The 12565-nt window shown below is 48.8% G+C and overlaps 1 protein-coding gene across 1 annotated transcript in view; it reads right to left on the minus strand.

Annotated features, from left to right (window-relative positions):
• Positions 1-12565, minus strand: part of PLCL2 (phospholipase C like 2) — a 212141-nt gene that overhangs the window by 55688 nt on the left and 143888 nt on the right. Inside the window, exon 4 of the mRNA XM_061167252.1 lies at positions 3159-3234. Coding sequence (XP_061023235.1) covers positions 3159-3234 — 76 coding nt within the window. The remainder of the gene's footprint in view (positions 1-3158; positions 3235-12565) is intronic.

The following is a 12565-nucleotide window of genomic DNA, read 5'->3' on the forward strand; positions in this document are numbered from 1 at the left end:
GGTTGCAAAGAATCAGACACAACTGAGCGACTTTCACACTCACTCTTTGCCTCTTCACTGGATCTTCCACATTCCTAGGAACATAGTTTTCTTATTAAGATTTCTTTTTAATCCTCCTGGTTCAGGTGGTAAAAGTATCTGTTTGCAATGCAAGAGACCCAGGTTCAATCGCTGGTTGGGGAAGATCCTCTGGAGAAGGAAATGGCAACCCACTCCAGGACTCTTGCCTGGAGAATTCCATGGATGGAGGAGCCTGGTAGGCTATAGTCCATGAGGTCGCAACGAGTCAGACACGACTGAGCGACTTCACTTTCACTTTAAATCCTCTAAACGTCCGCGCTGCCATACTCTCTTCCTTGAAGAGCGGGCTCTTCAGGAGCCCTGGTGGTCGCCGCCTGGCTGTCCCCACCAGCTCCCTTGGCTCCTCTGGGTCACTGCTTGGCATGCAGGTCTCCGGCCCAATGCTGGCTGCAGGTCTTCCCTTCCCACGGTTCCTCCCCAGCCTCAGTCCCTATTCTCAACGACGGCATCAGGAGAGACATTTCTAGCTCCGAAAAATCAGTTACACAGCGGGGAGTCTGAACCTGTCCAAACTGGGTGCAGTTTTTAACATGGGATGAGAGGTGGGTGTGCAACTCTTTATTCTCACTTACGTATTTACACGAAGGTTTATATAGTAAGACTAGAAATCTGTGTTTAAAAGTCTGGAATACTTCTAGAACAATCCTCCCTTCTAGCACTTTGGGGACCTGTTTCTTCTCTTTCTCATTGCAAGATTAAAGCTCTGCAAGCAGAAGAATAATTACTTACCAAAAGTAAAATCTTATGCAAATGTTTTTGAGCCCAATACTGACTAGCAACTCTTCAGATGACTAAGAATGATCTGCCTTACGATAACTATAAACACAAGAAACAAAGCTTCCGAGGCTCTAAAATAAGCACTTGGGATAACAGAAGGGCCGTGTAGGCGGCCGGCAGTAATTGTGAAACCGAGTGACGATCGGACGTGACTCTGAAGGGCTTTCAACCCAGAGCAGCTCACAACATTACAGTGGTTATCCGCACCCCCACCCAAAGCAAAACCCTCAACAGGCAAGACTCCTCAGCTTTTTAAATATGAGCAAATATATCCCTTACTGAAATCAAACAGAAAAACGATATAAAGCTGCACGATGCCAGACATCATCAAATGTCATAAGCCAACGAAGCTGCAAAGAAATGCCAATAACTCAAATTGTTAAATGAATAACCAGCTCCTTTTTCCCCAGTAAAAGCAGTTTTAGATGCTAAAAGTCCACAACTCTCATAGCAGTACATGCATTTTATAGAATCCAATACTTCATAAAAGCCAAGTCACATTTAGCCAGTTTCTCTCTGAGCGACTCCGCCGCACAGATATTAGATGTCATGGGTGAAACAGAGAGTCACCCGGCCTGCAAGCCTGGTGCGCAGGAGGTCACCGCCCTGTTCGGAAGACAGGACATGTTAGCAGAAGACGCAGTGACTCAAGAAGCTCGTCGGCTGAACCAGACACGTCTGAGGGGCTGAACGAAACAGGTCCATGACCCAAGCCCTGGAATCAGGAAAGCTCTCCAGAGAGACGGGGACAGGCTGACAGGAGGGAGCAGAGGCCCTGCCTCTTGGAGTCTGCGTGGAAACACAGTGGAGGGGAGGCGACAGAGCCCAGCTGGACCAACGACCCCGGACCTGCTCCTTCCGATAGGGCCTGCGCTCAGTGGTCCTCCGCACTCAGCCACCGTGATCGCCACTGAAAGCTCAGCGTCTCCCCTTCCACTAATACACCAGGGTCCCCCACGGCCACCCCAGCCAAGTCCAGGGCCCCAAGTCACACACGCCAAGGACTGTATCTGTTTGACTGTGCGTGCTTACTTGCATACTTCCTGTTTGATCTGAAGGTTCTAGAAAACAAAAATCTTGCCTATTTTTTAATATTTTGGTATGTAATAGGTCTTACAAGTACCGTATGCACAGTACAAGTTCAAAACATATTTATTAGATGAACAGATGATTGAATTAATAATTTTTATATATAATATTGGCAAAGTAATTGGGCCAGTCAGCAATGACCGTGCATAGGAACTTAGAAGTTTGGTCAGAACTTTAGATTTGATGATTTTTATGGAGGGTAGTAACATGATAAAAATGGTAATTATTATATGGTAATTGTTGTAACTTGCTCTAGTTGTGGTTGTGTTTCACAAAGGACTAGATGTAGAAAGACTACTTTGCTAATATAACAATACTTTGCTAACAAGTTGAGGACTTTTGTCTAATGTGCATATTCTTCAAAAACACCAGAAGAGAAATTGTTCCACGTATCTTTGCCTTTAATCTATTATAAACGAGTTCATTTCTGAGATAAGAGATGACTTTTTTTAAGGCCAGGTAATAGTCACGGTCTCTTGATTTGAAAAAACAGCAGCTAAAACCCCCATGAAATTAAGGACAGTTTCCTTATTTATGAATTATGAATACTCTCCATACTGACACTTAAAATTTGAAAATTGAAAGAAGTCCATTTTGCCTATTCGTATAATAATGCAGAACACTTGACCTTTTGGGTTTTATCATAGCTAAAACTAATGAGATGGTTGTTTACGTAAGCAGAATTTTATAATCCAGCGTAACATTTGGTTGTGAAATGGAAGAATCCATCAGCATGTGGAAATGCCGGTGCATTAACAGTTTCAAGAGGCGGTAACTGGGTAACTCCCTGCTCAGGAGTCTCCCCTGTCCTGCGTCTGCTATGAAGTCATGGCTCATGGGGGTGGCCGCTCAGGGAACACGCAGGAGGAACAGATGAACGCTCGGGGTCTCAGTCTGAGCTGCAGGTTAGGAATGCTTGGGAACCTTTAACGGTTATGGACCATTAAGCCATGCCCCAGACCATGTCAATATGTTTTAAATGCTCCCCCCACGCTCCCCCCCCCACACACATTCCATGTAAGTCTGTTATGCAGAACCAAGGAAACAAGGAATTCCTTGAGAACTAAGGAATTAGTATTTTCTTTAGCCATGAAAAAACACTTTTTATATCTGATTTCTTTTAAATACAGTATCAAAAAGATGAAATGGCTTAGGGGTAAAATAGATGATGCTACAAAAACTTTAAAGGAAAGAAACAGATTCTCACTCACCTGCCTTCTGGCAGTGTACAATCTTTTCATACACGGCGTCTGCATTCTCGATCACTGCCTTGAGGGACTGGATCATCTGCAAGGGAAACACCCAGACAGGCGGTCACACGGACAGCTGGACGCAGGAGGGTCCCTGCTGGGGCCCGGCCCTCCCCCGGCCACACAACCCCCCACCTGACGTCCTGCTCAGGTTCACGGGGAAAGTGGTCAAGCCACGCCTCCCTACACAAGCCCTCAGACCAGACTGCGAGGAGTGTCTCCCCAAGGTGGCCACACTGGATGTGACCCTCGAGCCAGCACCAAAGTCCCTTTCAGTATGACGATAGAAGTGAACATGGGTGCACCTCCGATCCGTTCTTCATTCTAAACACCACCTCTTCCATCACCTTATGGAAAGCTGCAGCACCCAAACGCCTCACTCTCTTCACCCAAGATGCCTCTGTTTGAGAATGAGTTTAAAACTTCCAATGAGGATCAAAAACAGCATTTATGTGATGCATCACAAACGCTATCACCCAAACCAGTGTTTTCAGCGTGCCTATCACTAATTTTAAAAATCCAGCGTTGAGTTCTTGTTCCAGACTGCTTGTGCTTATTTTAGGAGCTATGCCTGAATTAAGCAAAAGGAACAGGGTACAGGTGACCCATTATTTTACTCACCAAAGTGTTGGGAAAAGATCTGTCTGAAGTAAACTTTTTGGCTCTGAAATTGCTGTGAAAATGGGATGGCCAGATTCGGTTCTCATGATTCAAACGGGTACAATTATGATCCTCGCCATAAGGGTAGACTCTCGCTTTTTGTATTTATGTTTTTAAATTTAATTTTAATATTGGAGTACAGCTGATTACAATGCTGTATTAGTTTCAGGTCTGCAGCTAAGTGATTCGGTTATACATATATCCATTCTTCTTCTGATTCTTTTCTTCTACATGTTATTACAGAATACTGAGTAGGCTTCTCTGTGCTTTATAGTAGGTCCCTGTTGATCATTAGCTTTTTGTATTTAAATGTCCAAATATTTCACATGATAATATTACTCATCTCTGTTGCATGACCATTTTACTTTATATAACAAACACCACTCCATCATTTTCCATTCCTTAAATTCTGCCTAGTTTTTCTTTATAGTACTTATCACTGGCTGTCACAGTAATTATTTTATGGAAACTAAATGTATGTAGGTTGGATTATTTATATAACTTGAAGAGCACCATATTTTATTAGTTGTACTTATTTAAATAAAGCATAATCAACACGCCTCTTAAGAAGTACACCAGATTCTTAAAGTGAGTCACACAGCATTTATCAACGTCCACTGTTGTAAGAAAATGACAGTAAACACTGTGAAGTTTGAAGGCTGAAGCAGGTGTTCACTCAGGCCTTCCTTCATTGTCTGTGAGGCTTCCTATGAGGGCGCACACTGGGGCTGGTGACCTAAAGGACTCGGTCGCTGTCTGCAGGAAGTCTGCAGCCCCGTGCAGGCCTCCCGCTTAGGAATTCAGTCTTTCCACATTCGCTCTTCAAGGTCTGAGTCATTCCTGTAAAGTATTCTACTCTATCGCGTGACATACGGAACAGGCAGTGACAAAAACGAATAGTTCAGAACTCGGCGATGCCGATGGAAAGTCATTCGTACCATTCCATAGTTTGCATACTGAAAAGGTTCATACCGTCATCAGCAACCTTTCTCAGCTTTGATGTCGAGCCAAATAAGAGACACCAAGCAGCCAGGACGCCTTCCAGCAAGGATGCTGGCTGTCACAGCTCAGTGTCAAAGAACTGGCCAGTCGTGCCCTCATCATTCAAACCGAGGGGGAAAAGCAAGGAAAGGCAGCCGGTCCTGAGACAAGTGGGCAATGCAGGAGCGGTGACAGCCCCGAGGGAAGATCGGGGGTCCAGACAACCTGTGGGGGAAGGCGGTCACCAGAGGTCCGCACTGGGGGAGCAGGGGTACAGGACAGGCACAGGTTCACGTGGGTTCCTCAGCTTCGGCATCAAGCGCAAGATGTAAATATGGTGAGCGACGATGTATTTCCCACCTGCAAGCTGAGTTTAATGAAAGGCTTGATGAGGGTTCACAATAGTGCGGGGATCAGAGGAGGGGAGGCTTGTGGCTGGAGCCTGCCGAGAGCAATGTCCCAGGGGGCTCCCCACCCACCTGGGGGCCAGGCACCTCCGGGGGCGGGCCTTCTTGTCCTGTGCTCGCTAATACTAGCTTGGTATGAAAAGCCTGCTGTGACAAGGCTCAGAGCAACAACAGGTCACACTATTATTCTTAGAAGCATCTTCCAGTTTCAGGTATCGCCAAAGGTGCTGCACCTTTTAAGTGCAAAAGACACAACAGGGCTTCAGAAGCACCCATTCCACTTCCAGGAGCTGGAGACAGACACCGCCCTGCCCTGGGGTCTGTGACCCCTCCTCTGCCCTGGGGACGATCAGGCCCTGAAGCTCCGCGTGCGGGGGACCTGAGCTCCCTGCTGAGTGCCCGTGAAGTGCAGGAGGCCTGGAGCCGCGAGCAGGCGGGACTCCCAGAGCCGGGGTCCCACTGCCACTGCCCGCCTGCTCCCAGGCCGACATCGAGACCCCTGAGCCAGGGCAGGGCGTGGGGCGGCTCAGCACCAAGTCCTCCTCCCAGTACCTGGGACGGAGCGACTCCTGAGCTGCAAGCAGCATCTACACCCTGGGGGCGGCCGACTCCCCGGGGGAGGGAGGCAGGCACCGGGAGGGGACAGGGCAGGTCCATCACCACATGCGGGGCAGAGCAGTGGGGGATCCTCGGGCGCCAGCCCAGGAGATGGGGTCACCGGTCAGCGGAGCCCAGACATGGGAGGGAAGAAACGCCCCCAGGCCCCACCTGTCATGGAGTGAACTCAGGACCCCCTGGGGAGGAGGAGCTGCCAGCCTGGCCCGTTCTGCAGCTGCAGAGTATCTTTATAATGATGCTGACAGTCCCCGACCAGGGCGTGAGTCCATGCACGCTCCTCATATCTGTGTCCCTTCTCCCGGGGCTGGGGGAGGGGGGGGGTGCCCTTCCAGGGTGCGCTTGGGGCCTTGGGCTTCCGGAAGGGCCTGGGGCCAGGCCGGCCTTCCCACCTGCCCACCCGGCAGGCCGAGGTCTCGGTCCCACTTGGCTGACAACTCTGCCTGGAGGGGATGCGTGGGGCATCGTGAGCGCGAGGCAGGGCCAGCCTCCGCCAGGTCCTCCACGCTGCAGCGCGGGGCGACTCCTGATGGTCCGAGTGCCTGCTCAGCGAGTCAGAGTGAGGGTGTCCACGCCTCCCCAGCCCCGGGGGCCTACCGGCGCTCTCCATCTCGCCAGGCTCACGGGAGGCGGGCGGTGGTGGTTCCACAGATGGGAACTCAGAGGACCCGAGACTGAAGCCACTTTCCCGAGGCGGCCTGGTGTGCAGGCAAAGGCTGCAACTAAGGACCAGGGCACAGGTATCCCGCGTGACTCGGGGCCTCCACGGTGCCCACGGTACCACGAGCAGAGCTGCCCGAGAGGGGAGCGCACTCCAACCAGGGCAGCGGCCAGGGGCAGGGGACGCTCGGCCTCCCGACAGGCTACACACCAACGGACAGCATCTCGGTCCTGATGTGGGCCCACGAGCGTGGTTTAAATAATGTTTCTACAAAGCACTTTTCGAAGCTATTTTCTTAAGGACAACTGTAAACAATTTTCTGGGCTCCACTTACCAACTCATTATTAAAAAACAGAAGTCATTTATGTTTAATGTGAAATCAACAGAATAAGTGTCTCCGGCTAGACAAAAGCAGATAGATGGGGCATGACATCAAGGCATGAGTTGAAGGAAAAAACTGCTTTCAGTTATCTAATTTTCTCTGCATATATTACATTAATATGTCACCATAATGCAAGGCCCGGTAGAGTGACTGGTTTTATAACCATGATTTGCATTAATGCAAATACATTCATCAACACTCCTTAAATGCACAGGTGTTAAATCTCAGCGCAGACATCAGACATCCAGCTGCCAGCCCGAAAGACTTGCCACATGGAACCTCATATTGTTTACAAGGCACAAGATGCTTCTACACTGCTGTTGTTAAGGGCTTCCCAGGTGGCGCTAGTGGTAGAGAATTCCCCTTGCCAATGCAGGAGACTCAAGAGACATGAGTTCGATTCCCAGATTGGGAAGATCCCTGGGAGTAAGAAAGGGTAACCCACTTCAGTCTTCTTGCCTGGAGAGTTCCGTGGACAGAGGAGCCTGGCGGGGCTATGGTCCATGGGGTCACAGAATCGGACACAACTGAGGGACTGAACACAGTGGATTCCACATTAGTGTCCAATTACCAGTATCTCCTAAATTTCTGGAACTAATGTGTTAGGAAAATCTATAGATTTAACATAACCCAGAAACCCACTTCATAAATCAACTTCAAGATAAGGTTTTAATACAGGACTCAAGCAGATGAAAAGTAGGCAGTTTCAACTAAAGGCAGAGTAAAAATTAAACCTCACATTAAATTGAAAATAAATCAGGAATGCCTTTCATAAAAATGTTTTGAAAGTTAACTCCTCATGTTAGTGTAAGACAAACGTCTCTACAGATATGGTTATAGGAAGAACTATTAGTAATTAATATATTTTATATTACTGTATTCCTGTAGACCACTTCTTTATTTTCTGTTTACAAGTTGCATATCAAGTAAGAACATTCTGTTTTCAAAATAAGCAAATCTATGTTTTTTGGTGAGGACTTTATGTCAGATTTTAGACAAGATACCAAATCTCCTTTCACCCCACCCCCCCAGGGACCCAGACTTTGGTAATTACAAAAGACGTTTGCTAGTAACGTTAAGTGCTTGGGGGACAGCAGCTTCTCGGCAACAGTGCTGACATCTTCTGAGTCCTAGAAGTCCCCCTCCACTCAAGCCGTCCATCAGTTTCAGATCGCAGACGCTTCCTCCCGAGCCCTCCCGCACCCGCCCCGCCCTGACACAGACGCTGCAGCTGTTTCCAGTGAAGATACAAAGTCAGAGAAGTCAGAGAAGGGCTAAGGCTGCTGTGAAAGAGAATGGCCAGACAGCAAAGGGCGGGGGGCGGTTCCTTTGACACAGACTCTGTGACTGTGTGACACACAGCAGGTAAGTATCTCCCCGACTCAAATGTTAACAGCTGGGCATCATTCGCAAACTCGTCAATGAGCTTGTACAAGAGATACGCCATCCACGCCCTGCCCCATCACTCCACGCCCCAGAGCCCCAAGGCTGCCCTCGGAGGACAAAGGGCGCCCCAGTGGCAGGAGCGGCTCGGGGACGATCCCGGAAGGCATGGGCCAAGCGGACCCCCTCTCAGGACTCCAGGGACGGCTAACCACAGGGCACGTGTGAACCAAGGGCCAAGGTCTGCAGAAGACAAGTCAGTTCGATCCCCAGCAGTGTTTCCCACCCATCCTGGGTTATCTCTGCGGCAGTTTCTACACTCGGCGTCACGAGAGGACCGTCACCCTTGTGCTCCACGGCCCGACAAGTCAGCCCACTGCTGAGAACGAAACTCCCTCAGGAATCTTTCTGCTTCCGTGTGTGTGTGTGTTCTTGAAAGTAATGTCCTCTCTGAGTTAACAACACTACTTTTGTCTTTATCACTTTCCAATAAATATTACTGTGCAGGTAAAGAGTTTTCAAGTCAAATGAGGGAACTCTGGAACCCAGGACTTCTAAACTGAAATGCAGAGGTAACGTGTTCTTTCACGAAAGCTTCTAAGTACAGCAAAACATCAAGGGGTTGAATTAATGAAAGAGAAACCATTTATGAAGTTCTTGTTGGAAATTACAACGTGGCTTTTTAATACTTGAAAACAATATGAAAATCACACATTTGAGCCAGGGCACAAAATTCATGTGGCTGTGGGTTCTCTGCCCAGCGGCAGGCTCATCTCACACAGGGGGACCACTCAAGGCCCGGCTCATCGCCCCGTCCAGTGAGCTCACTGCGAAAACACTTTCCAAACAGCAAACTGTTTCCCAAGAGACTTGCCCTAGTTTCGCCGTGAAACTTGACTTCCATGTTTTCACTACGCACATTACAGAAAACCATTGGGAAAAAACCCTCTATAACAGAAAAACCAGAGAAGGAACTCTACCAGACAAGGCCAAATATGAAATGATATCACTTATATGTGGAATCAAAAAACTGATACAAATGAACTTCTATACACAACAGAAATAGACCCACAGACATGGAAAACAAGCTAACAGTTACCAAAGGGGAAGGGTGGGGAAGGGTAAATTAGGGATTTGAGATTAACACATACACAGTATTATATATAAAAGAAATAACCATCAAGGACCTACTGTGTAGCACAGGGAGTTATACTCAACATCTTATAATAATCTATAATGGAAGAGAATCTAAAACAGAGTATGTATAAATGTATAACTGAATATATATATATATGTATAACTGGATCACTTTGCTGAGCACCTCAACTAACACAACATGGTAAATCAACTATGCTGTTGCTATTGTTCTGTTGCTAAGCTGTGTCCTACTCTTTGCGACCCCACGGACTGCAGCAGGCCACGCTCCTCTGTCCTAACCTGTCTCCTGGCCTTTGCTCATATTCATGTCCATTGAGTCGTGATCCATTGAGTCAAAGGGGCTTGAGTAACTCAATGAAGCCATGGGCCATGCTGTGTAGGGCCACCCAAGACAGACAGGTCATGCTGAAGAGTTCTGACAAAACGTGGTTCCCCTGGAGAAGGAAATAGCAACCACTCCACTATTCTTGCTCACGGCTGGTATGAAGAGGCAAAAAAAAAAAAAGTCAACTCTACTTCAATTGAAAAATAAAATTTAAAGGAAAGGGAAAGAACTCTGGCAGATGGAAGGTGTTACTGGATGGTTAGCCGAGATGCAGAGAGGAACAGGGCTGGAGGCTGCCGCACACGGGCCCCTGGGCGCATGACGGGAGTGGGCAGGTCAGAGACCCACCTGCAGCATCACCAGGCTCGGCAGACACTCTACTCGCCTTAGAGGGAGGTGAGCGGCATGGCGAGAAAGGGGCCAGGCTGGAGGGACATGGGATCATGATTCTAAGCTGAGATGTGCTATGATCGAGGTAGAACTTCAGGCTGTGAACAAAGGGCAGGGAAGGGGTGGGGCGGTGGGAAACAGAGGCGGGCTGGAGAGAGCTGTGGAGGGACAGGGCGGCGCCAGCAACAGACGCACCCAGGGCCCAGAAGGAAGAGCGAAGACCCAGAGGGCGACCCTGCAGGCGGTCACCCGGCCGCGCCCAGCAGCTGTAAAGCGCTTCCAGGCCTACAACGCGCTCTGAAGGTGGTGCAGTTCCACATCCCTGAAGTTCACGCTCAGGAAGTGGAGTTCAGCCCCAGCTGGCTGCAGGAGTTGGTGGTGACCTGGCGGGGTTGGGGGCGGGGTGTTGGGGGGACTCTTTTCAGGTTCTGCAGCAGCAGCAGGAAACTGGGAAAGCTTGGTTCTGGGGCTGGAAAATCAGGAGTTTTCTGCCCGGAGGTAGCAGCTGAAATGAACGCATCTCTGAGGGGGGATTTTAAAGATAAATGAAGACATCAGGGTAACGCTCCAGAACCGCGCAGATTAATAAGCAGAGGGAACCCATGGAAGAGATGTGGGCGACAAGGTCGGGGGGAAAGGATCAGAACAAGGACGCTGAACATGTCCGGGCTGGGAAGGGGGTTTCTGAGAGGTCCACGGTGTCGGGAGCTCCGGACACAGCTGTGGGGTAACTCCAGACAGTCCCGGCATGGCGCCAACATCTGTGCTATAAACTGACAGACGTGCTCCTGAGGACCACTGCACCAAGAGAAATAAGGTGTGTGGTGAACGCAGGGTTGGGGCGTGACACTCAGCCATTCTGCAGTGACGCGATACAAAGGGCAAGAGCAGAATACACGTGCTGCACTGGGCTGCGTATGCCAAGCAGAGACATGGCCCGAGGCGTGGCACGTGGTGCCCGACCTTGAGAAAGACCCGGAGCTTCCTGTGGCAGTGGGTGGGGAAGGGCTGCAGCTTGTGAGTTTCTGTGAGGGGCACGAGGAGGGGTGTGAGGTCTGACGAGAGCTTTGAACTGAGATGTGGGGGAAGGAAAGCTGTGACCAACCTAGACAGCATATTAAAAAGCAGAGACATTACTTTGCCAACAAAGGTCTGCGAAAGAGTCAATTCCTAGGCAGATTGATAAGAATTCCAGGGGTCCCCAAGGAGAGAGGAGTCTGGAATTCTCAAGGAGGAAGAAAGGAAAATCTTTTTCCCCTCTACATTCCTTAGGATTATATAACAATAATGTATCCTGCTTGAAGACAGTCTCCGAAAAAAACCTTCTGGCTAATCCTGTTATCTTAAGGTGTAAATTATGGGAGCAGGTCTAGTGAGGTCTTTACAACCTTCAGACATTCTTTTGATTCACCGTAATAACTAATTAGAGAGTATATAACTCCATTCTTAACACTAGCAAGGGGGTACTCTTTCTGCCCCCTTCTGATGCCTATGTCAGAAGCTTTCTCTGTCTCCTTTATACTTTAATAAAACTTTATTACACAAAAGCTCTGAGCAATCAAGCCTCGTCTGTGGCCCCAGATTGAATTCTTCTCCTCCAGAGACCAAGAATCCCGGCATCTTTTCATGGTTCAGCAACAACCTTTCATCCGTCTAGTCAAGGCTATGGTTTTTCCAGTAGTCATGTGCAGATGTGAGATTTGGATGGTGAAGAAAGCTGAGCGCCGAAGAATTGATGCTTTTGAACTGTGGTGTTGGAGAAGACTCTTGACAGTCCCTTGGACTGCAAGGAGATCCAATCAGTCCATCCTAAAGGAGACCAGTCCTGGGTGTTCACTGGAAGGACTGATGCTGAGGCTGAAACTCCAAAACTTTGGCCACCTGATGCGAAGAGCTGACTCATTGGAAAAGACCCTGATGCTGGGAGGGATTGGGGGCAGGAGGAGAAGGGGATGACAGAGGATGAGATGGTTGGATGGCATCACTGACTCAATGGACATGAGTTTGAGTAAACTCCAGGTGTTGGTGATAGACAGGGAGGCCTGGCGTGCTGTGGTCCATGGGGTCGCAAAGAGTCGGACACGACTGAGCGACTGAACTGCACGGGACTGTGGGGGTGCAGCTCAGGACACGCGCGGTGATCTGATGCAGCAGGTGAGTGTCTGAGGCGCGTGTGCACGTTCAGTTCACTGAGACGCGGTGTGGAGTGTCCACTACTGTTTGCTCATGGTCAAAACAGTGCACAAGTAAAAACAAATTTGTTAAAATTGTGTTAGGTTAACACTGTTCCCTAATGTACCACTGTCATATTCAAATAAATTTACACTTTCAAAACAAGGGTTATAACTGAGTATGAAAGGGAGAGCATTTCAAAAACCATGCAGTTTTCTTGTGAAGCAGCGTTAA

This window comes from Dama dama, chromosome 19, assembly GCF_033118175.1.
Source record: "Dama dama isolate Ldn47 chromosome 19, ASM3311817v1, whole genome shotgun sequence".
NCBI lineage: Eukaryota > Metazoa > Chordata > Mammalia > Artiodactyla > Cervidae > Dama > Dama dama.